This window comes from Macaca fascicularis, chromosome 5 (genome assembly GCF_037993035.2).
Source record: "Macaca fascicularis isolate 582-1 chromosome 5, T2T-MFA8v1.1".
NCBI lineage: Eukaryota > Metazoa > Chordata > Mammalia > Primates > Cercopithecidae > Macaca > Macaca fascicularis.
The window spans coordinates 104,688,166-104,714,322 of record NC_088379.1 but is presented as its reverse complement, the minus strand read 5'-3'; the positions used below and the strand labels follow the sequence as shown (position 1 = coordinate 104,714,322).

General features: G+C 36.6%; 1 protein-coding gene and 1 long non-coding RNA gene across 5 annotated transcripts in view; one reads left to right on the top strand and one right to left on the bottom strand.

The window, feature by feature from the left end:
• The first annotated feature begins 3,615 nt into the window (after positions 1 to 3,615).
• Positions 3,616 to 25,593, top strand: ADH4 (alcohol dehydrogenase 4 (class II), pi polypeptide). Of its 4 annotated transcripts, none has more exons than XM_005555514.5 (9): positions 3,616 to 3,707; positions 5,127 to 5,228; positions 6,262 to 6,403; positions 8,818 to 8,905; positions 10,928 to 11,159; positions 15,857 to 16,117; positions 21,726 to 21,861; positions 22,336 to 22,474; positions 24,922 to 25,593. In XM_005555514.5, exons 1-9 carry the CDS (start codon positions 3,690 to 3,692, stop codon positions 24,944 to 24,946), a joined length of 1,143 nt encoding a protein of 380 aa, XP_005555571.3. In that variant the 5' UTR covers positions 3,616 to 3,689; the 3' UTR covers positions 24,947 to 25,593. The 4 variants fall into 4 exon arrangements, with proteins under 4 accessions (XP_005555571.3, XP_045248615.1, XP_073896302.1 ...); XM_045392680.3 differs by lacking the exon at positions 24,922 to 25,593 and adding an exon at positions 24,667 to 24,788; XM_074040201.1 differs by lacking the exon at positions 6,262 to 6,403.
• LOC107129794 (uncharacterized) overlaps positions 10,769 to 26,157 on the bottom strand; it is a 29,876-nt gene continuing 14,487 nt past the window's right edge. Inside the window, exons 2-3 of the long non-coding RNA XR_010586920.2 lie at positions 13,833 to 14,083; positions 10,769 to 11,690 (exon numbers count right to left, since the gene is read on the bottom strand). This is a non-coding gene — a long non-coding RNA (uncharacterized lncRNA). The remainder of the gene's footprint in view (positions 11,691 to 13,832; positions 14,084 to 26,157) is intronic.

Here is a 26,157-nt window from a genome sequence, read left to right as displayed (position 1 = left end):
GTGACTCGCCTGTAATCCCAGCACTTTGGGAGGCCGAGGTGGGCAGATTACCTGAGGTCAAGAGTTCGAGACCTGTCTGGCCAACATGGTGAAACCCCATCTCTATTAAAAATACAAAAATTAGCTGGGCGTGGTGGTGGACACCTGTAATCCCAGCTACTCGGAGGCTGAGGCAGGAGAATCGCTTGAACCCTGGAAGTGGAGGTTGCAGTAAGCCGAGATAGCACCATTGCACCCCAGCCTGAGAGACAGAGCAAGACTCTGTCTCAAAAAAAAGACAAATGGGTGAAATGCTGAGGAATTGCAATCTATACATTTTTACAACTACTCTACCTTATCAGGGCTAAGACATCAATTGTCAGGTACACCATAATTTTACGAACCATTGTGAAAGAAAAATGCTTCCAATTAAACTATGACATGCCATTGATAGTAAGAAGCAACTGATTACAGAGATTTTAACATGAAAAGGAAAGTGTTTCAGAATCTAGGAGAGATGTCCTTAGATGTAGAAAATAAACAATTATTTTAAAAATAAGGAGAAAGGAGGCCGGGTGCAGTGACTCACGCCTGTAATCCCAGCACTTTGGGAGGCCAAGGCGGGCAGATCACGAGGTCAGGAGATCAAGACCGTCCTGGCTAACACACGGTGAAACCCTGTCTCTACTAAAAATACAAAAAAAAAAAAAAAATTAGCCAGGCTTGGTGGCGGGCCCCTGTAGTCCCAGCTACTCGGGAAGCTGAAGCAGGAGAATGGCGTGAACCTGGGAGGTGGAGCTTGCAGTGAGCTGAGATCACGCCACTGCACTCCAGCCTGGGTGACAGAGCGAGACTCTGTCTCAAAAAAAAAAAAAGGGAATGGTTGGTGCAGAAACCCAATGAGTTCAATTTGAAACATCTTGGGCTTCAAATGTGCTATTTGGGTATTCAAGTTGAGAATGATGGAATATTATAAAATATTATTTATGCTAATATAATGGGAGAGAAATTATATTTCTAAAGGTATATATAACACTGGGAATTTTGAAAACATCTAGAAGCCCACAAATGAAAAGTCACAAAAGGTAAAACCATTCTCATAAGAAGAATCCATGATTTTTTTTTTCAACCTTTAGAAGAAGCCCTCACATTCAAATGCCCAGGATTTACTATTCTGATACCTCTTCTCCCTTCTCCTCTCAAAACAATTCTCAGCAGGTCCTTTGATATTTATAGAAAGGAAAAGACCATCCTTAACTTCAAAAAGTTTATCAAAGTGCAGCACAGAAGCAAAGACCAAAAAAAGACAGATACCAAGCATTCAGAAAAGAGGGTTAGTACCGATTGTGTTTCCAAGGTCATTATTCAATTTGACCAGGATTTAGTAATCACCTAGTATTTTTGGGGGGCTCTGAAGTATACTCTTCAGGATACGAAATGTAAATAAAATACAATCTCCACAGTTAAGGAGGCTACAGGTAGGAAACAGGTTGTCAGAAAAGACACAAGTAACAGAACATGAGACAAAATAAGCAAAACTTACTTTGCTTCATTTGCCTATTTATGTGTAAGCCTGAAGAGTTATGCAAACACGAGTGCTACAGAGATTCAAAAAGGAAAAAGACCATATCCAAATAGAAAGAGTGGGAATGCTAGATAGTAACCAGGAGACGTACCTTAAGGAAATATAAGGGGTTAGTTGGCCACAGTAGATGCTCCAATCAGAGTAAACTGAAAAAAAGGCATGCATTGCATTGGGGAAAACAGTTTCAATAGAACAAAGAGATGGAAATCAAATGAGCTGAGTGAAACGTAGTTAGTGAAAAAGTAGAAACAAAGAGTATAAATTATGCTTTCAAAAAGTTTAATAGAACTGAAATATTTAAGAGATGGTGGAATACTAGGGGACTATTAAAAGAAATAATGTAGATAATGAAAACACACTGCCAGGGAAAGATAGTAAAAATATGTTGTTAAATTTCCTAAAACACATGGAACACAGAATACTTACATGCACGTAATATCAAGCTTCAAGATATGTAAAATAAAAAAGCACTATCAAAAATTACCAAATTCATAATAATGATGTATTTTTTGTTTCTTTTTATTTTTAGTTATTATTTTAAATAATTTTATTATTTATTCATTTTTATTTTTAATTTTAATATGTACAGAAAGAATTGTACATATTGTGTGAAGTACCTATGATACTTCAGTACACACGTACAATGTGTAATGATCAAATCAGAGTAATCATAATGATTTCTAAACATCTCTCACTAGTTAACAGAATAAGCACAACAAAATCAGTATGAGCTGACTCCAGTACAGGACTGGTGCTTATCCTTATTAATAATCGGATCAATACAAATTTAAAAAACACAATTAGATATCTTTATGCACCACTAGATTAAGAAAGTTTTTAAAGTCTGCCAATTCCAAGCATGCGTGAGGATGTGGTGCAACAAGGACCCTCATGCACTGCTGATGGTAGGTGAAGCCATTCTGTACAATTCCTTGGCCTTCCTATTAAAGTTGAAGACTTTAATTCCACTCCTAGTCAAAAAATATTTAACAACCAGTACAGATAGGAAACTCCATTTCTCACAAATGGAAATACACATGTGACTCCAGGGGAGTTCTGACCCACAGCACTGGTGGCCACAGCCCCAGGAGGTCAGATGGACACTAGGTATTTCTCTACTGGGGTTCCAGGGACTACTGTGTTTTGGGGGGACAGCCAGAGACCCAGAACCATCAGGGCTGGTTGATGGACTCACACATCAGGCGGTACAAAAAGAGTAGCTCCTTAGCAGTGACTAAATAGGGGCCCCCAGGGTTGCAACAGAGTTGAAGGGGAACTTGGGGACTTGGGATAGTGACTTTTTACCAAGCTGAATAAAAATATTTCCAAATTTTGATAATTGGCATGGACTTCATAGTGGGTACTGGCTGAATATCAGTTCTGAATTTTCTTTAAGGCAACTCAAGCATATGTGCAACCGTGTACATGAAAAGAATGTGTATGTAACCACTAATTCATCATAAGCAAAGAGGAAAAAAACAGCAAAAAGGAAAATGGATGAATAAATTATGTTCAATTCATACAGTGGAATATTCTAGAGTAATGAAAATAAGCTACAGTCACAGGCAATGTGAATGATTCTCACTAGAGTAGAGGGGAGAAAAAAGACATGAAACAATACATACACTATGATTCCATTCATAAAAAGGCTTTACTAGATTAAACTATTGGATAGAGAAGCATAAATAGGTAGTAAACCACTAAATATGCAGAAATGATTATGAGAGTTGTGAAGGAGGAGAGTAAGTAAGTTAAATGGGCAATTCTGAGGAGTAGAAATTTCCTTTACTTCATAATTATTTGGTAATTCCTCTTTACACGTTTAATGGGCTTTTCTCTATTATTTTATATTTTTCAATTAAGGAAAAAAGAATTTTAAAAATCTTGGAGCTCACTGAGAGTAGTGGGCTTTGCAGCTGAAGTCCAATAGTACAAATGACGTGGTAAGAGGCCGGCAGAGCTGTGAATTACAGCAACAAAGAAGGAAAGAAAGTGATTGGAGAATTATGCAACATGAATGGTATTTATGCAAAGACGGCTCATTATAGGACACAGAACTCTCTGGGGAGCAGTGGAAGCCTTCTTAACTCAGAAAGAAACTCCCAACACAGTTTCCCAAAGAAAAATGGGCACCAAGGGCAAAGTAAGCAAATAAGCTGTATCTTTGTTCAGTTTGTGCTTTTCTGTGTCTTTGTATGTTTGGCTAAAAGAAGCTTCCTTCAGGAACTCAGGAAGCAGTGACTTACAGTTGATCAAAAGGATATGAGTGGCCCCTATGCCAGGAACTTATTCCAGGGAAATTAACTGTGGATTGCCAAAATGTTTATTACATGGGTGTTGAGTTAATATTAATATTATTCAAATGGCCAAAAGAAGAGAGATTTAAGTAACTAGGCTGTAACCCTAAAATAGAATATGCATAAGTTACAAATAACGTTGCAGGAGAATATGGGAAAACATTCACAGTATATTAATAAGTAGAAAAAGCAGATTACAAAATACTATGGACAATGTATCTTATTTGGGGATATTCAAAGAATTTGCATCAAAAGCATAAAGTGGGTAATGAGCTTACAGATGAATTTCATTTTATTTTTTGTCTTTAAAAACAGGTATGCCTTGGCACTTTGAAACTTCCTATAATTAATATATATTTCCTTTGAAACAAAATAAATAATATTCAAAAACATAATTCAAAATTACTTAACTATTGAAAAATAGATATTCATGTTGTCAAAGACTTTGGGAAAAGTATACCAAATGTAAGCATAGTAGTGTTAGAACAGAAGATTATAGGTTTGTTTCTTTCTGCTTTCTTTCAATGTTGCTTATATTTGAAATTAAAAATATAATTTGAGGCTAGAAAAGAATTGGGATTATAGAATCCCAAATACTTAAATTCTGTTCATTCATCTTTACCCAAATTCTTACAATTAGACCAAATTTTTATTTAATTTATATCCTACAGATAAATTTGATAATGATGTAAGCCTCATTTCTCAGACTTTTAATGAATTATCTGGGGACACTGTTCAAATGCAGATTTTGAGTTAGTGGATTTGAGGCAGGGCTTTCATCTCTAACAAATTCCCAAGTCATGTGAATAAATGCTTGTCTGAGGACCACACTTCGAGTTGCAAAGATGTAAAACACATCTATTCTCCAGCAATTATCTGACTCAGGTAATTCAGAGCTGATTTCAAACAGTTCACTCAATAGATTTTTATAGGCCATCTACCTTTTCCAACTCTATAAATCTATCCTCTCTGTTATAGAGGGAAAAACTTGAGGCATTATATTAAGGTAAACTTCAATACACCTGTTACTATTTTTCAAGAAATAAAAAATGTAATGACTATAATGTAGAATTTAACTTCTTATTTTTCATTAAGATCCCTTGTCTTTAAAATAATATCTGTAAGATCCAGCCACAAACTCTTTAAGTCTTTGTCATGAAATTATAGTATTAATATATTCTAATTTTTTCTCATGATATCCTCTCTCCCACCCCCAACCCTGTCAAAATCTCTATCTCCTTCTTCCTTTTCTTTCTCTCTTTCAGGTTATTAGATGCAAAGCAGCCATCGCCTGGGAAGCAGGCAAGCCCCTTTGCATTGAAGAGGTTGAAGTAGCTCCCCCCAAGGCTCATGAAGTTCGCATTCAGGTAAGTGGAGACTTTCCTTGGGTGGGAGCAGACAGGGCCCCAAGTGGAGACATGGCTTCTGTCAAGTCAATCCTATGTGCTATGATTCAGAGGCCTTGGAGTTTCTAGTACAGGGAAGTTGTATTTTTAGGTTCAGTCAAAAATAGGCATTATCCCAAAAAGGAATAAATTATCCATTATTTTAGTAATTTTTGAATAACGGGTTTAAAATTTAATTGGTCTTAACATTAATCATTTACCCTAAGAATCAGACAAAGGAATTCACTTTGAATTTGAATTAGTTAGGTTTTCTTTTTGTTTTCCAATTGCTAATTATTTGAAAGTGTTATTAAAAGGAAGATAGAGAATTTGATCCAAAACAACAAAGAAGAAAAACCTGATATGCTGCTCTGGGCAGCCGAAGGGTCCTGGGTATCCAGAGGAAGAGACAGGAGTAGGTCACAGGGAGAAGAGAGTACGTGGAATGGAGTGAGATCACCGATGGCAAGTTTGGACTTTCCCCATTTTTCCCAAGCTGACCAGACTTATATTTTCCCTGAGGACCCCCACATTAAGAGTCTGTACATGAGAGTGAATGGGACATCCTCATTGACAGAACCTTGAAGAAGAATATAGATATACATTGGTAATTAATGTAGACAATCCTTAATTTGATATCGTTCTCGTAACTGTAAAAGGTATATTACCTTAACTTTATTTCAGTAAATTTACCCTATAATAAGCCTATAATATAATAACCCTATAATATAAGCCCTATTACCTTTCATTTTTCCTCTCCTGGAGGCAATAATTGCCAATCCTATCTCTTTTTTGATTTTCTGACAACAGCAAAAGGTGGAAAACAAAGATGCATTATAAAACAAATTTAACCTAGTACATTTTTATTGGTTCTTTTTTTCAAAAGGTGATTCTTTTATTGAGTTCTAGAAGTCTCATAAAGTTTCAAAATGATATCAGGCCTAATATTATATGTAACGTCCAGTTCAATAATATAGTTGCAGAAACACAATTCAAGTCTGTAATTGCCTTGTAGATCATTGCTACTTCCCTGTGCCATACTGATGCCACTGTTACCGATTCTAAATTTGAGGGCTTAGCTTTCCCAGTGATCGTTGGCCATGAGGCTGCAGGGATTGTGGAAAGTATTGGGCCAGGAGTGACCAACTTCAAACCAGGTATTTTATTTTATTCAGATAAAATGGAAATGTCACAATATTTCAGAGATAATTCTTGAGAGAGTCCTGGCTTGGCATGCTATAATTGATCTCTATTTACAAAGGGGGACCATCTTTTCCAAAGTAAAACTGAGTCACACAATCTATCACAGTCTAGCAATGGGACAGAATATTTGAAATCAGAACTGTCTAATAAAATCTGGGAAATGTGGTCATTTTATTTACATAAAGCACTGAGAAATTGTCCTATGAAGCAAAGTTACAAGGTTAGCTTAAACTGAAATTTCCATGTTTAACAAATGACACCTTACAAAAGAACAAGATCATGTCCTTTGCAGGAATATGGAAGCTGTCAGTCATTATTCTTAGCAAACTATTGCAGGAACAGAGAACCAAATACTGAGTGTTCTCACTTATAAGTAGGAGCTAAATAATGAGAACATATGGACACAAATGGGGCAATGACAGGCACACTGGGACCTACTTAAGGATGAAGGATGGAGGCAGGAGAGGCTCAGAAAAATAACTGTTGGGTACTATGCTTAGTACCCGGGTGACAAAATTATCTGTACACCAAACTTCCATGACACGAGTTTACCTATATAGCAAACCTGCACATGTACCCCTAAATCTAAAATTAAAAGTGTTGTTTTTCCTTTTCTTTTCTGCGACAGAGTCTTGCTCTGTCACCCAGGCTGGAGTGCAGTGGTGCAATCTCAGCTCACTGCAACCTCCATCTCCTGGGTTCAAGCGATTCTCCTGCCTCAGCCTCCCGAGCAGCTGGGATTACAGGCATGTGCCACCACACCTGGCTAATTTTCTATTTTTAGTAGAGACAGGGTTTCACCATGTTGGCCAGGCTGGTCTCAAACTCCTAACCTCAGGTGATCCACCCACCTTGGCCTCCCAAAGTGCCGGGATTACAGGCATGAGCCATTGTGCCCAGACATTTTTTTTTTTTTAACAGAGTCTTACTCTGTTGCCCAGGCTGGAGGACTGTGGCACGATCTTGGCTTACTGCAACCTCCACCTCCCGAGTTCACATAATTTTTGTGCCTCAGCCTCCAGAGTAGCTGGGATTACAGACATGATCCACCACACCTGGCTAATTTTTGTATTTTTAGTAGAGACAGGGTTTCACCATGTTGGCAAGGCTGGTCTTGAATTCCCAACCTCATGCGATCTGCCTGCCTCAGTCTCCCAAAGCACTGAGATTACACATGTGAGCCACTGCATCTGGTGTAAAATAAAAGGTTTTGTTAATGACATGTTATAACAACTTCTATATAAAAATGCAAACTATTTTAATATTAACAGCAAACTATGTAAAGAATTAGGACTTAGAGGTAGCTTTAGTGAGAAATATACATATGTCAGTGTTAGCCGAAGTGTCTTTTTGGAAGTTTGTAAGATAAACATAATACCTAAATGAAGCACACACCAATAGCTGAAATTATTTACTCCACATTTTACAACAGATCCTCCAGATACTGGAATATGGGCTATGTAATCCTCATTTGGCAGGCTGGATGAACCATGCCACTCTTTTCTCTTTGAATGAGAATGCTCCAAAGTTAGAGGTACATTAGTACCTTTCCATTCCAAAAAAGACTGTACAAACAAATTGCTTCCCAACATTTTGTGTCAATGAAGGAGTCTGGCCAATATCATCCCTTTAGCCCCAGCTCTGCCACTTACTGGCTATGTAATCTTGACCAGTTATGTCACTTTTCTGTGATTCAGCTCAGATTTCTGTTTTATATAGTGTGAATAAAAATAGGGCTCATCTCAAAGAGTTGTTCTGAGAATTAAGTTCTGAAATAATACATGTAAATAGTTATGTATTAAATGCATGCGTGGCATGTATTAAATGCATGCATGGCATGTATTAAATGTTGAACAAATGTGAATTATCATCATTAGACCTCAGGCATTGAAGCACAGAAGTCACGATTAAATTGGAATTTATTAAAAAGTGGAAAAATGTGGAATTTGAAAGTGAATCTAAAGGTGAAACATGGCAATGATATAAAGTTTATACCTAGCCTATAATTGTTTACCTCTCCTATTATATAAGGATGTTATGTTTCATACATGGTGTTTGGAAATGTAATAAACAATAGTCATGATGCAGAGAGTCATAATGACAGCAAAGTCCCAGAGTTCTGTGTCTGGTGATATCAACACAGATTTGTTGCTTGACTGCCTAGCAGAGTAATTTTTTTAAAAATACAATATAAGCAATACTTGGGGGAATCTGCAGTCTTGTAAGGTAATGAAATATTGTAGCCACCTATACTTTCCACTGAATATAAAATGTATACTATAAAGAAAAGGTGTTTTCCACTGATTTATCTGGTAGGAACTATAAGTAACATCTTAGGCACCATCCAACATATGGCCTTTTTTTCTAGGTGACAAAGTAATTCCACTTTATGCACCTCTATGTAGAAAATGCAAGTTTTGTCTGAGTCCACTAACAAATTTTTGTGGAAAAATCAGGTAAGCACTCTACACTGTTAGTATAAATTTGAATGAATATTTTGGAAAGCACATTGACATTACCTAAATGGCCTTGAAGAGGTGCAAACCTTCCACATACTAATTCTAATCCTAGGTGTGTACAAGATACTATTGCAAGTGCACACAAAGAAACATGTGCTGGAATGTTCATTGCAACACTGTTTATTATAGTAAGCAATTTAAAACAGCACAAATGTCCATCAGAAAGAGAATGAATTTTAAAATTGCTACGTAGTAGCACAATGGACTACTACACAACAATGAAAATGGCTAAACTTGAGCTGCATGTATTAACATAAAATAATCTCACACACATAATGTTAAGGGAAATAAGCAAATTGCTGAAGGAATATTTAGTAAGGTGTCATATACAAAAACAATACTATACTTTCTAATGGTTATTTGTATATGTAGTAAAAGCATAAATAAATCACTGAAATAATAAATGCCAAATTCAGAATAATAAATACTTCTACAGGGATGAGAGAGGGAAACAATAAGGCACAGTAAAGTGATTTACCCCAGGGCAACATAGTTATAAGTCTTAGAGCCAGGTTTTTAGCCCAGGCAGTATGGCTCCAGAGTCCACAATCTTAATCATCTTGTTTTTGCTTTACTGAGACTACAGACGGATCCTTTCTTCCTTAACACTAGTTGAAAGCAGTTATTTAAGAAGCTAAAACTGTACTACTCTTACATCTATTACTGTGCCTCAATTTTTTCATCTAAAAAATGAGGATCAAAATAATGCCTCCTTCATAGATTTGTTCTAGACATTCAAAGAACTAATATTTTTTGCAAAGTTTTAATGAAATAATGGATTTAGACAATGCCAATAAATTCTTTCTAATGTTTTAAAAAGAGAGATAATTATATATTCCAAATGAAATATACAATACCACCTATAAAGTATTACCACAAAAATATAAAATCTGAATCAGATCAAGTGTTTACATCAAAAATACTGATTTATGAGGGGATACAGGGATACAGAAATATGTTTAACCATATTACAGGAATGTTATGAGCAAAATCCAGAGTGAGGAAAACTCTACAAGACAAATGATTCAATTTCTTCAACAAACAAATTGCAAGGAGAGAGAGAGAGAGAAGGGATCTATAATTTAAGATAATTAAGAGACAACAAATATGTGGACCTAAAAGAATCCTGTAGAGACACACGTTAATGTATTTACAGATGAAATAGTGATATCTGGGATTTGCTGCAAAATATTCCAGTGTAGGGGAGGGAGCAGGTATTGTGAAGGAATAATAGGTGAAACTTGATTGGCCATGAGTTGATGGTTACTGGAGCTGGGACACAGACACATAAGGGTTCATTATGCTATTCCTTCTACTTTTATACATGTTCAAATTTTCCATAATAAAAATTTTTAAGAGTTAATACATGTAAAGCCCTTAAAAGCATTTCTGGTACACAAAAGCATTCAAAAAAAGTTTGTTCCCTGGCCGGTGCGGTGGCTTATGCCTGTAATCCCAGCACATTGGGAGGCCGAAGCTGGAGGATCACCTGAGGTCGGGAGTTTGAGAACAGCCTGACCAACATGGAGAAACCCTGTCTCTACTAAAAATACAAAATTAGCCGGGTATGGTGATGCATACCTATAATCCCAGCTACTCGGGAGGCTGAGGCAGGAAAATTGCTTGAACCCAGGAGGCGGAGGTTGCAGTGAGCTGAGATCGTGCCACTGCACTCCAGTCTGGGCAACAAGAGCAAAACTTCGTCTATTCCCTGCACTCCAGCCTGAGTGACAAAACAAGACCCTGTCACTTTAAAAAAATTGTTGTTGTTATCTTTAAAATGCTTTCAACAAACTATATTTTGTGAAAAGTCTTGTTGTTTCCCTAATTTTTCTGTCGTGTAAATTGTCATGAAAGATGTATAATGCTCAATGTATTTTGTAGGAAAATGATCAGTCTTCCATTTATTGTAACTTCTCTTTATTTGTATCTCTCTCTCTCTCTTTTTTAATTTTCTAGTAATCTTAAAAATCCTGCTAGTGATCAACAACTAATGGAAGACAAAACCAGCAGGTTTACCTGCAAAGGAAAACCAGTTTACCATTTCTTGGGAACCAGTACATTCTCTCAGTACACTGTAGTGTCAGATACTAATCTTGCCAAAATAGACGATGATGCAAATTTAGAGAGAGTTTGTCTGCTTGGATGTGGGTTTTCAACTGGCTATGGGGCTGCAATCAACAATGCCAAGGTAAATGGTTAAACACCAGTTTGTGTAAAACAGAAGTTACTGGGAGGCAGTGTGATACAGATGAACCTGTTATCTCTAAACTTTGGCTGTGTCATTTATTACCTCTGTGATTTTAGGCAAGTTATTTAACCCTTCTAGAATAATATCTACTAAAAATACTCATGGGGATAATTGAATCACATCATATATGTAAAACATCTGGCCCAGTAGCCCACATATAATTGGCGCCCAGCATATGTTCTTATACTATACTAACATGTTAGATTATAGATCATCCCTGATTCAAATACAGCCTGTTTAAATATGTCTCCTAAGGATGAATGCTCATCCTAGGACAGGTGACTCCATCAAAGGGCAATAAAAATGACAGAAACTCACTTCCATCTTCACACAACCACCCCTGTCTTCTCCCTGATGCTACAGATTTCTCTCCTTCAATCAGTAGCAGTTCATTTCTGCTTCTCATCCTGTTCCTTTGTAGCTTCAAAGGAGGGTCTCTGGTAGCAGCCCTGATGTTGACCAGATGTGTCCCTAGAATCCCAAGTTAGAATTTAGAGACTCTTACAAAGCATCTAACCTAGAACTAGAGAGATATCAAAGACAGATCTCACAGTTGGACATCTCAAATAACCTCCTTATTTGAACCTCCCTGACATCAACCTTTATTCCCGACTCAAAACTGCAAAATGCAGCCAGAGTGGTCTTTCAAACAACAAGTCTGAAGATTTTATTTTTCCTGCATTATTTCATTTTTCCCTCAGGGTGAGGTCAAATTCCTCAGTAGGCTACAGTGACTTCCTACTTCTCCCTTTCCGCTGTGCACTGTTCCCTTGGCTCCACTGAGTCTCCAGGCTTCAGTCACTGTGGTCTCTGGGCTTTCCACACTTGGCTTCCAGCAACAGTGCAGAGAAGACCACCCTGCCTCCTTCAGGCTGACTCCATTTATCACTTCCTCTCAGAGATCTACTTCAGGCTCTCAGGTATGCTTTGGGTGTCCCTCCCAGTTTTCACCCCAAATTTTTTTTCTTTTTTGAGACAGGGTCTCACTCTGTTGCCCATGCTGGAATGCAGTGGCATGATCATGATTCACTGCAGCCTTGACCTCCTGGGCTCAAGCGAACTTCCCACTTCAGTCCTCCAAGTAGCTGGGATTACAGGCATGCACTACCATGCCTGGCTATTTTTTAAATTTTTTATAGAGACAGGGTCTCCCTATGTTGCCCACGCTGGTCTTGAACTCCTAGGCTCAAGCAGTTCTCCCACTTTTACCTCCCAAAATGCTAGGATTACAGACGTGAGCCACCGCCAGCCTCTGTCTTCATTCTTATCACACTATAGAGAAATCTCCCATGTATTTTTCTGTCCTATTGTACTATTTGTTCCTTGAGGGCAAGAACTCTCTGTTATTCATTGTGATAGCTCTGGAGGCTGGAATTGTCCCTGGCACATAATAGGAGCTTGATAATTTTTCAATGAATGAACAAATAAAACCAGGTGCATGTAAAACCCTTAAAACATCCTGGTGAGGCCTGGTCCTCGGCTTTGTAAACCAGAAAGTCCTTTTTATCAGGTTACCTAGAGTTGTTCAGTGTCAAGGAAACAAAGTCAGCCTCACCACAATAAGAGGTTGATCTAGTAGCCAAGATACCAAAGTATGACTCTTCATTGAGAATTTTATCTGCTACATAGACAAAAATGCTACTCTTTGCTATCAGCATGTTATCTCCCTTTAAAAATGTATTCATCCGCACAATTACTCATTAATACACAAATTTAAAAATTGTATTAGAAACCAAACTACAATCAGAGAAGGGTACTAGTAGCTGGGTGGAGCTGACAGCAGATGTGCACATGGCAGTCAAAGCCTGTTTTCTGCTGTATGGTGCTAGAGATTCAGGGAAGAAGTATCACTCTTCAAGTCTTCCTCTGCTGGGCTCCATGCAGTCCATCCTCTTCTACTACTCTAGTCCTTTTAAGGGCCATTAGCACTAGAGATTCAGCTACAGCTTTCTTTCTTAATTACTTATTTTTAATTGAAAAAATTTTTTAGACATTTATGAAGTATAATGTAATGTTTTGATATATGTATACATTGTAGAATAATTAAATCAAGCTAATAATGTACCCATCACTTCATATACTAATATTTTTGTGGTGAGAACATTAAAAATCTACTATCGTAGCAATTTTCAGATAAACAATACATTATTATTAATTATAGTCACCATAGGGTACAATGAAATTCCAGAAATTATTCCTCCTCTCTAACCGAAACTTTGTATCCTTTGACCAACATCATCCCATTCCTCATTTATCCCCCTAGACTCTGGTAAGCACCAGCCTAGTCTCTCCTTCTATGAGTTTGTCTTTTTTAGATTCCACATACAAGTGAGATCATGCAGTATCTGTCTTTCTGTGCCTGGCTTATTTCACCTAACATAATATCCTCCAGGTTCATCCATGTTTTCACTATGACAGGATTTTCTCCTTTTTTAAAGTCTAAGTAGTACTCCATTGTGTATACACATACCACATTTTTCTTATCTATTCATCTATTTGTGGAGCAAAAGCCAGGGGTGTGCATACCTAATATTATAGATAAATAAGGAAAGTATTGCAGTTTACCTGTTGCTTAGTAATTTTGTTTCCAATTTAGAATGTATTAATACTTACCTTGAGCAGATTTTCTCTCTTCCTTTTGTTTAAGGATTGGTTCCACATTTTGGCTATTGTGAATAATGTTTCATTGAACATGGGTATGCACAGCTCATTTCCTCTGGTTATATATCCAGAAGTGGAATTGTACAGCTTTCTTTTAAATCCAGTCAAAGTCGACCTAAATTTCCAGGAGCTATTCTTCCCACTGTAAAGGAGGAGATTCTAGCTGCTAAGCCACCTCATGGGATGCTCAGAGAGAAATGAATCTGATAGGAAGAAATTAAGGAAAGTGAAGTATCAGTAATTCTATTCAAAAGGCAAGAGCTTTGATAAAATTTAACTTACTTCTGGGAAGAAAAGTGAAGCAACCTCTCTGTATAATTATTGAGAACATACTAGCATCACCAGAACCCCTATTTCTTTTTGATGTGCTTGTATCTGCCAATTAAACAACATTACACAGAGACCTTTGGAAGAGTGGAAATATCCTCTAGCAGTGGTACTTGCAGACAGACAATCATCCACTGTGTGTAGACCTACTTGCAAATTGTGGGGGCAATTTATAGTGACCCCACCAAAGTTCTGCAAGCAAATGCACTTTTATACACAGGGGCCTAGTTGTATGATACAAGTAATGCAGCATATTCTATTTACACACTGTCGTGAGTTAGCCTGAGAATCCAACTAGTAGTTACACTGCTGCAATGGGAAAAATGCATTTCCATTTCCTAAGAGACTCACAGGCTCTTTTTAACTGAGACTCTGGAGAAATATATTAAGAAACATACTGAACACATGCCACAACATTATAGTAAAGAAGCCATCATAAGAACAATATTCTTACTATTTGCAATATATATACATATATATTATTTCCCCTGAGTAGCAAAAGCCAGAGGTGTGCATACCTAATATAGATAAATAATGAAAATATTGCAGTTTACCTGTTGCTCAGTAATTTTGTTTCCAATTTAGAATGTATTAATACTTACCTTGAGCAGATTTTCTCTTTTCCTTTTGTTTATGTTTTAATACTAACAGCTTTGCATCCTCATTAGGAAATATTAAGTATCTCTCTATGTAGTATTTTTCTATCACTATACTAGTCTGTAGAATAACATTCCAGTTACAGCATCTTTTCTTACCATCTTATCTATTACTTCCATTTAATGCAATGAAACAAAAATTTATTAAAGATTCAACATACAAAAGACCCTTTCATAATAATGTGGAATTTAAAAAGTTTCTGCCTTCATAAAATGTAGTCTTTTAAAGAAACACACATACACACACAATCAAGGCAGGTTATAAATTATATGATACAAGAAAAACAAAACGATAGGCATTGATTTCTGATTAAAGAATCAATAAAAGTTTCATAGAGAGAATGTCCTTGAAGTCAGGCGTAGGAGTATAGGTTATACTTTAATTAAAGAAAATAAGATGAAAAGTACATCAGTCTGAGGGAACAGCGTCAACTACAGCATGAGGAGAAGTGCAACAATCTGTTCGCAGTTCTTGTACTGGGAATATCATGGCGATGAAGTTGGAAGGTAGACAGAGGTCAGACAATAAAAATCCTTTCATGCCATGTAAAACAAATTGGACTTCATTCCAAACTGGTGATTTGGAGTGATCAAGTAAATCACTGTAATATTAATACAACCAAATGAGGCCTATTAGAAATATAGATGTCAAATTACTAGTGATCCAATTTTAAAAGGAAAGCAATAAGCCCTTCAGAATGTGTGGGTTTTCAAATTTTGTTCTAACACTGAAGGGAAAAAGTAAAACAAGGGAATTATTTTTACTTGGGTTTGTTTCTTATAATCTTAATGAACATTAAATAATTCTCCAAATTTAGGTAGTAATGCATCCATTTTCACATTGGCAGATTTCCTCCATTGGCTATATCATAGAGTTTAATAGCAGGCTGTCCTTAATTCATATGTTCATGCCCCCACTTCCTCCTGCCTCTTAAAACGAAAAAAGTGGGACTAGCTACTTTAAAAGTTATTTTATAATTTTCCTGCTTTCAGGTCACCCCTGGCTCGACTTGTGCTGTCTTTGGCCTAGGAGGTGTGGGTCTTTCTGCTGTAATGGGTTGTAAAGCTGCAGGAGCTTCCAGAATCATAGGTATTGACATCAACAGTGAGAAGTTTGCAAAGGCTAAAGCCCTGGGAGCCACTGATTGCCTCAATCCTAGAAACCTACATAAACCCATCCAGGAGGTTATCATTGAATTGACCAAGGGAGGTGTGGATTTTGCTCTTGACTGTGCAGGTGGATCTGAAACCATGGTATGTATATTTTTTTCTTGGTTTATGTTTTCAATTTATTCTTTGGCTGTTAAATAATAGGGGAAAGTGGGTTATGTTTATTATGGTAACTATAACCATTCCTTCTTAGTACTTTCAAATGGATGACAGTGGAGTAGAAGTATAAGCCACAAATCATTTCCCATTCCCTCAGCTATACTCCATTTCCTTCAATGCCCATGAATGTGTCCCCCCAAATGCCAGTACTATCTTGGTGAGTTCAGTCTTCTCTTGTGATAAGAAGCCATGCCAGCATTATGTGTAGATGCTGATTTGAGATCCCTTTAAAAAGCTCAATATTATTTGTCTGGAGATAATATTTTCTAATTTTGTTTTCTATGATAATTCCAATTCCTATTCCTTGGAGACAATTTTAGGGGTTTCTTCATTTTTAATTAATTAGAGAAATGTTCCTTTTGACTATGAAATCAAATAAAATGACAAGTGCATTAAGGGACAGCATTCTTTAGCAAAAGATATAAAGGGATGAATTAACTAACTGCAATGAATAAATAGGAAAAACACCTGTTTGGCTTAGCTATCTTATACATTATATACATGTTATTAATATTAATATTTGTTAATAATGTAGAATATCTTTTCTATAACAGTATATAATATTTAAAATTAATAAACAATATGTGCATGTATTGATATATTTAATATTAACATGTTTACAGATAATAAATACTATTTGTTAACACTTAGATATTATACATTATATAATAATCTATTGTAAGTAATGTTTATTAATATGTAAATAACTATTTCTATTAGTCCTTAATATTAATGTTATTAATATTTGTTCATTCTTCTATATGAAATGCAGCAAAAAATAGAGAAAACTTAGAAATGAACATTTTAAAAGAATTGTGTTTTATGAGAAGTGAGCCCTACCCCCACAAAAAAATATACAGAAGGCAGATCTAGAGAAGGAAATAAGAGAGGGTGACTGGTGTTTCCTAATAGCTACAACACATTCACTCCCATATTAAAGTAGAACAGGGAGAGGCTAGCAACCCGCACACAGCCCAGCTCTGTCCATCAGATCTCAATAAATAGGTTGCAAAATTAGGTCCAAATTACACATTTGAAATTTTCTATATTTCAAAAAAACCATACCACAAAATTTAAATCACCTTTTTTTCCTGAACACTGCAATGTTGTATCATTCTGATTTCTTCCCGACTCAGGACAGGCTACAGTGCCCTCAGTGACTGCACTGGTTGCACACTTACGAAGCCAGCCTGTCTATTCTACTCCAAAAAGTGGAATGAAGAACCAACTACAACTACAGGCAATATACTGAAAAGTTACCTTGCTGGAGTGCCCAGCCTAATTCTCCAGAGAGTCAGCAAATAATCACCTAATGTGTATTTACTCAAAGACACTAAGCAGATTTAGGGAGTTTTGTTTTGTGTTTTTTGTTTGTTTGTTTTTGTTTTTAATGAAATGACCAAAGAATTCATCAACTGAATTATCTGCCTATGGATTCTTCTTATTTCATTAGTGAGAGCCATGAAGTAGTTGTGATGTTATTCCTTTTACTTACACCTTCATTCAGCCTAGCTCCCAAGCCATCCTCTAGGCAAGATATAAAGCATAAAATTCTATACTTCCCAGAAGCAAATTTTGTGCTGGTTCTTCCCCCTTGGTTCTTACACAACTGGTGTATTCCCCAGAAAAGAATGAGATCCAGGAAGACTTGTGATGACAGCCACAGGCTGCTGTTCCTCAGTCATTCTTCTCTGAACAGATTCATTATACTATATGCAAACTGCTGAAAACAGTATCTGGCAGGTACTAAGCACACAATAAACATTAGCTATTATTGAAAATGCATGCATCAAGGGCTCCATATCTGGCACTGCTCACCTGTGTTCAAGGCTTCAGGCCCTGCTTTTGAATTGATGTTAGTACCTGCAGTGTGCAGCATGCCACATCCATCACCCCGCTTCCCATGGCTCATTTATTTACAAACACTAAAATTTAGCCTATTCACCTTATTTTTCTTGTACAGAGATTCTCAACACTAGCTATATGTTAGAATTTCCTGAGGGGTTTTTCATTGTTGTTTTGTTGCTTTTTTAATACCAATGAATGCGCCATACCCAGGATATTCTTGTGTGCTGGGGGCCCACTGACAACATTTTAAAAATTAATTTCTCAAGCTGAGAACCACTGACCTAAAAGTTAGCATCTTCTATCATTAAACTGACTTATTATATCATGAAAGTCATTTTCAGTTATGGAACAGAATTACATTAGAGAATCCAAATAAATCCTTGGAAAGAGAAGGATTTACTTAATCACCAAAAGATGAGTTACCTACCCTCCTACCAAAAGTTTCTATAACTAGGAAAAGCTATGTTTCTAGGTTTCAATGACCTCTAACCCTCTAAACCAAGGGTCAACACCCTGTAACTTACCAGCACAAGGATTATTATTAACACCTGCTAAGGACCCTTTTAAGGAGCTGAAGGTAGTGATACTGGAGTCTAAGACCTGACTGGAAGCTGTAGAAAGATTTTATAACTTTTCAGTGATTAATTTTTTATAGCTTTGATAAGCCCCAGCAATAAGTCAGAGACTTAATTTAGAATTTAATTTTGAAAGTGTTTGTCAAAAATGTTAAAGGCCTCAAAATATTTGATTAAAACAGAACCATAGGTCACTGTAAAGCAATAGTTACTTATTTAGCCAAATATATCATCAAAAGACTTTAAAGGCAATACATAAGGATATATGGATGTAAAAACCTTAACCCTGTTTTTTAAAGCAATTAAAAACCTAATATAGACAACATGGGAATTATTTTGATAAAATGTATAATGTTGTTTCTTAAGTCAGTTACCAGAAAGGGAAAGAAAAACTGGTAGTGTGACTGCTTCTCCTTATGAGAGGCCCATTTCAATAAACCTGATGGGAAAAGTGCTTGAATTTAATCAGACACGGGAAAAGTGTGTTCAGGATTATGAGTACAGCAGGAAAATACATAATTCTTAGTAGCTGCATGAGAAATTTTCTCATTACATTGAAAAATTTAAACATATCAAGAAAAGCCAAGAGTACAGAATCAAGTTGTACTGGAGGAAAACATTCACTCCTAGACCTTTAAGATAAAACATTTTAGTATCAGGCCGTAAGAATAGTTAGAACTGGAGGAAAAAACTAATAACAACTGATGAAAAGGCTAAAGAAGAGAGTTATATCAGTCCAAGGGGAGACAAAGCTGAAAGCAGAGAGATAGCAAAAGTTGAACTTCTGACATATGATTTTGAGAAGTTTTCAAAAGAAACAAATTATAAAATTAAAAGTTAAATTTCTTTTAATTTTATTAAGAGCAAATCAATACTGTAAAGAAACTTTGTTTTAACATAGGGGAATAGTCTTAGAATAGTCTTAGAAAGACTATTCTAAATAATCCTCTTTTAATTATAGCAAATTTAATCCCATACAAAATTTTTTTATAAATTCCTCTTCATGAACCTTATTATGACTTACACAAATGGTCTATGATATGCCTGGACTTTTGACTTATCCTAATTTTTTTCTTTTTAAATAATCAGTCATTTTATTTTAGGACAAGATTTTACCATAAGATTCTTTTTTATATGAAATTATTTATATGAATTTTTATATGAAATTTTATATCAAATTTTATATGAAATATATGAATAATTCATATTTTATTAAAATAAATATTAAATTATTTTATTAAAATATATTTTTATATTTATAACTGTATATTTCTCTCCCCTACTTACTTTTTTCATCTTTTTAAGTAAATAACTTTAAAATAATCTCCAAATTATATAAAATTATTTTTTAATAAGAATACAGGCCAGGCACAGTGGCTCACGCCTATAATTCCAACACTTTGGGAGGCTGAGGTGGGCAGATTGCTTGAGCCCAGGAGTTCAAGAGCAGTCTGGGCAACATGGCAAAAACCCATCTCTACTAAAAATACAAAAATTAATCAAGTGTAGTGGCACACACCTGTAGTACCAGCTACTTGAGAGGGTGAGGTGAGAAACTGCAGGAAGTTGAGGCTGCAGTGAGCTATGATCACGCCACTGCACTGTAGCCTGGGCAACAGAGTGAGACTGCCTCAAAAAAAAAGAGAATACAATTATATATTTATATATGAATTAGAATTCTTATTCCTAATAACCTTAAATTTTCATGAAAACTTAGAAAGCAAGAAATCCTGAACTGTTAGATGTAAGCATTTTATAGATGAAATCATCTCACAATTTTAGAAACATGTTTTCCTATATCACAATTTTTTAACTGGAAATGACTCACACATCCAGCATTTATTATTTAATTTAAAATAATTTTCAGATTTTATATTACACAAAGTCCACTTATAAGCATTTATTTCATTTACATATACTTTTTCATTTTTAACAGGTATCTAGATAACTTTTGATAACTGAGATATTACGCAGAATTAGTCATTATTTAAGGTTATTTCCTTGTTAACTTTTTTTTTTTGAGATGGAGTCTCACTCTGTCGCCCGGTGGAGTTCAGGGGCACGATTTTGGCTCACTGCAACCTCCACCTCCCGGGCTCAAGCAATTGTCCTTTCTCAGACTCCTGAGTAGCTGGGACTACAGGCACACGCCACCGTGCCTGGCTACTTTTTTGTATTTTTAGTAGAGACAGGGTTTCTCCATGTTGGCCAGGCTGGTCTTGAACTCCTGACCTGAAGTGATCCACCTGCCTCAGCCTCCCGAAGTGCTGGTATTACAGGCGTGAGCCACCATGCCTGGCCCTTATTAACTATTTTTAAAATCTGAACATCAGGTGAAAACCTAAGTAAGAAACTTAAGGTTAAACACATAGGGATTTTGCTGATAAATTAGGTGGTTCAGTTGCTGTTATTGACCTAACAATTTTAAACTAGTCTTATTTGTCAAAAAAAAGTCACACAAAGATAGATTCGGCTGGGTTTATAGTTTCACAACCTTTATGCCAAACTCTGACACTTTAAACATTTATCAGAGGCAAATATAAAACTTATTTACTTATACACAAATGTATGCTGATTTTTTAGACATCTTTATCTTTATTTTACTAATTTTTTTTCTTTTTTTTGAGACAGAGTCTCACTCTGTCACCCAGGCTGGAGTGCAGTGGTGCAGTCTCGGCTCACTGCAACCTCCTCCTCCCAGATTCAGGCAATTATCCAGCCTTAGCTTCCCAAGTAGCCGGGACTACAGGCAGGCAACACCACACCCAGCTAATTTTTGTATTTTTAGTAGAGACAGGGTTTTGCCATGTTGGCCAGGCTGGTCTTGAGTTCCTGGCCTCAAATGATCCACCCACCTTGGCCTCCCAAAGTTCTAAGATTACAGGTATGAGTCACCTACACCCAGACTGTACTGAACATTCTATCTGTAATGGAACACTTGGCCCTCAAGGCTCAATCTACAATGATACTATGATGTCATTAGCTTGAATCCCATTATCTTACAGGCAGAGTTGCATTAATTTTTTTCTAAAGCATTGTACATTCCCACAGTGGAGTTCATATTCTACTTTTCCACTGACTCAAGTACTCTTTTGTGTTCGATCTTACAGAAAGCAGCCCTGGACTGTACAACCGCAGGCTGGGGAACATGTACTTTCATTGGAGTAGCTGCTGGTAGCAAAGGATTGACTATTTTTCCAGAGGAGCTAATAATCGGCCGTACTATAAATGGAACATTCTTTGGGGGTCAGATTTTTTTTCTTCATAGCTTTAAATATTTTTCCTAGTAGTTCTGAAATTCTTAGAGTGAAGATTATTGAAAGGAAATAAAAATAATTTACCCAAACATTGAATCCTTAGAGCATATCCAAACACTACATAAAAACTATTAATTACTTATAAGTAATTTATATAAAAAGGTAATTATAATTTGCAAATTGAAATTTAATTTGCATTTGAATGAACCAACATGGAGGAACAAAAAATAAACATTGACCTAATTGAGATAATTTGTTATATAGAGTGGAAAATAATCTTAAATTTTTCTTATAAAGAAAATTTTTAAAGTAGATATAAGTGCAGAAAATTAAAGATGGAAGGAGTTTAATCTATTTGAAACAAACCAAATCTGACCTAATAATTTCATTCGTTCAGCAAATGCTGATTAAACTACTTTGTGTCAAGTGCATGTCTTTATTTTGCATTTTGTCCACATTACAGGTTGGAAAAGTGTAGATTCTATCCCAAAGCTGGTCACTGACTATAAGAATAAGAAATTCAATCTGGATGCATTGGTGACCCATACCCTGCCTTTTGACAAAATCAGTGAGGCATTCGACCTAATGAACCAAGGGAAAAGGTACATTACTAATAGATGACTGAATGATTTAAAAAACATTTACAATGATTCTATTTTTTTTTATGTTAAGAACTAACCAACTTGTTTTTTCTGACATTTTCCACATCCCAGGTATTAGATGTGCTTAAAAGATTGAATAGTGGCTATTTCAGAGGGAAAAGGCTTCCATTTCAATAATGCACATCTGTACACTGTTACAATATAGAATGGTGGTATAAATTCATACAATTTCCATTTCAAAAACCATTAACTCAGTTGGGGCTGCTCCCTAGAAAGAGAGGTTTCTGCATAGTATAATGTTAGATCCCTCTAGTACAGTGTACCCGAGTTTGGCACCATGGTGTTCTGCAGTTTGACACAGAGTGCCTACCCCAGACCCTTCACAATCAGAATGGGGTGAAAACCATGGCTATGTGAACAGAGAGTGGCAGGGATCAGACATGTAAAGGATGCCCCAACTGTCTCATTCTCTTGCTTTGCCATGGAGTTCCTATAAGATACCTTCTGATCCACTATTATAGTTATATAGTCTCCCATGTCAGGGATTCCAGGAACTGATGTATAGAAATGCTCCACCTGGAAGATTCTTAGGGTTTGGGGGATTAGTAAGACTAGGATAAATGATTCTAGGTAAAATATTCAAGCACAGCCTTGATCAATAGAAACAAAGGTCAAAAACATTAGGAACAATGTTACATAGAGGAGATGGAGGACAAAGAAGAAATGAAAAGAGAAGACACAACAAAAGAGAGGAGGAAAAGGCTAAAGTAAAATTAAAATAACTGGGATTTGAAGCAGGGAATAAATGTTGCAGAAGAAGAAGATAGTTTCGGCCGGGCGCGGTGGCTCAAGCCTGTAATCCCAGCACTTTGGGAGGCCGAGACGGGTGGATCACGAGGTCAGGAGATCGAGACTATCCTGGCTAACATGGCGAAACCCAGTCTCTACTAAAAATACAAAAAACTAGCCGGGCGTGGTGGCGGGCGCCTGTAGTCTCAGCTACTTGGGAGGCTGAGGCGGGAGAATGGCGTGAACCCGGGAGGCGGAGCTTGCAGTGAGCCGAGATCACGCCACTGCACTCCAGCCTGGGAGACACAGCGAGACTCCGTCTCAAAAAAAAAAAAAAGAAGAAGAAGATAGTTTCATGGTGTGAGGACCCAGACTACTTCTTGGGGAAGAAACCTGAGGAAATATCCCACTGACATGAACTCCCCAATTTGCAAACGTGTCAGTGACAACATATCAAAAGGAAGTTCAATAAAAAGAAAATACAAGCATTATTTTTTAAGCTACACCATGTAAACTTAGTATATAAGCCCTGCAATATTTTGTACAATCTCAATATCCCCATAAGGAATACTCCTCAAGTTAGGAGTTAGAGGTTGGAGTGGGGTTTGAGCCTCACACCCTTGTACTCATATCCTCTAACACAAACTTTTTCTCCCAGAATTCTCAATTATGGAACACACCCATAAGGAATGCTAAGTGGCAGCCAGGTGGAAAATGCTGCATTGCTTTATGGGCAAGTCTCCCACATTCTCCAAGGAGGCTTCCCTGGTAATCAGCCTAGGGGTAGACACCAGAGTGAGGCTTCCTGCTCCTTCTCTAGCCCACTGAGAATACCGTCAGACTGCCCACACAGATGGAAAGGTGGCAATGGGGAAGGCAGAAGTTGGGCCTCATCAGGTGTGTCCCCCATATGGGCACAGGAAGCACAAGAGAGGGCAGGCCCTCCTACCACCCAACTGCAAAGAAGCAAGGAAGCGGGAGGAAGGGGATGGGATACAATGACTGATTAGCCTGTTGAGGTGCAGTGACCCTGCCCCAGAGTGAGGAAAGGACACAGAGATTCTCCTTCCACAGTTAGGGGTGTCTTCCAGTCCTGGGTGAAGAAAACATTTATGCATAGCAAGCTGCTGTTGGTAGGGGTTCCACAGCTCCAGCAGTAATGTCTGAGATAAGGACTGCTCTGTCCTTGAGGCTTATCCCCCCTTGGTGTCTACATGTTGGAGTTATCCAGGAATAAGAACATCTGGGTTCTCAAAAAGTAGAATCCCAACACACCAACTTTGATGCCCACTCCCTCCTTCGATGCTCAACTTTGCCCTCAGCTATAGGAGATCTGAGAACAGTGACTATTCCAAGACTAAAACCTGACTCCCTCCTTGGTACATTCTAATTCTCCTCAACAGCACCACTGAGTAACAAGGACGCTGCCTAAGGTGAGTGAGGGTCCTGAATTCCCCCCCAGTTTACTAGCACATGTATAAAATATTATTAACACCATGAACGGAAGAGGATGATGGGATAAAAGAAATTAGGCTTAATAAAGTGGATGTCTAAAAAGGAAGACCAGATCCTGAAATGAAAAGGCAAAACTTATTTGTGAGCTTTGGTTAAATTTATCATGAAAATTATACTTATTAATGTTTTATTGTTATTAACAGCATCCGAACAATCCTGATCTTTTGAAGATGCCAGGAGCAATTTGGAATGCTATCTGATTGAATGTGAACCTGTCTGGTTAATTTATTACCTGATTTGATGAACCAAGGAAAGCCATGAGTTTAAATAAATATTTACATTTAATACGGGAACATAAAAGAGCTTTAAATATTACAGCCTTTGTACCTGTTACATATATGAATATTCCCTATGTTAAATAATAATAATAACAACTAGTGTTTATGAACAGAATCATATGATCTTTAGAAATTGTTTAAAATTAGTTCTGGGAAGGTGAAAGTGGGGAATTAAGAGATAATAAATAAAACTAGATTGGCTTTATGTTTATAACTTTTTTAGATTGGGTAATGAATACATGGAGTTTCATTATACTTTTCTCTCCACTTTTGTCTATGTTGAAAATTTTCTGGGAGCTAAATGATGAGAACACATGGACACATGAAGGGGAACAACACACACTGGGGCCTGTTGAAGGCAGGGAGTCAGCAGAGAGACAGCATCAGGAAGAATAGCTAATGCATGCTGGGCTTCGTACCTGGGTGATGAGATGATCTGTGTGGCAAAGCACCATGCTACATGTTTACCTGTGTAACAAACCTGCACATCCTGCACATGTACCCTGGAACTTAATAAAAGTTGGAAATTTTTTAAAAGAATGAATAAGACCTGGTATTTGATAGCACAACAGGGAGACTACAGTCAACAGTAATTTAATTGTACATTTTAATATGACTAAAAGAGTATGATGGATTGTTTGTAACACAAATAAATGCTTGAGGGGATGGACACCCCATATTACATGATGTGATTATTACACATTGCAGCTGTATCAAAATATCTCATGTACCCCATAAATATATACATCTAATACCCTCAAAAATTAAAATAAAAAATTTTAAAATAAAAATAAAAAAAAGATTTTCCACAATAAAAAGATTTTTACTGGAAAAAATCACTATATTTCACATATATGTGTACATGTATACACTATATATATACATTATATATATGAAATATATAGTAATTGTGATCATGTGTATATATATTCATATATACACACATATACATACATAAAACACTATTATATAATTTGTGTTCCAATAAGCCACAAGCTACTTTTTAAAAATAAGTTGCTAAATAATTTTCTTTTTAACATCTGTTAATTTCTTTTCTCTTAGCCCCACTCTATCATTAACTGCAATCACATGTAAGGAAAT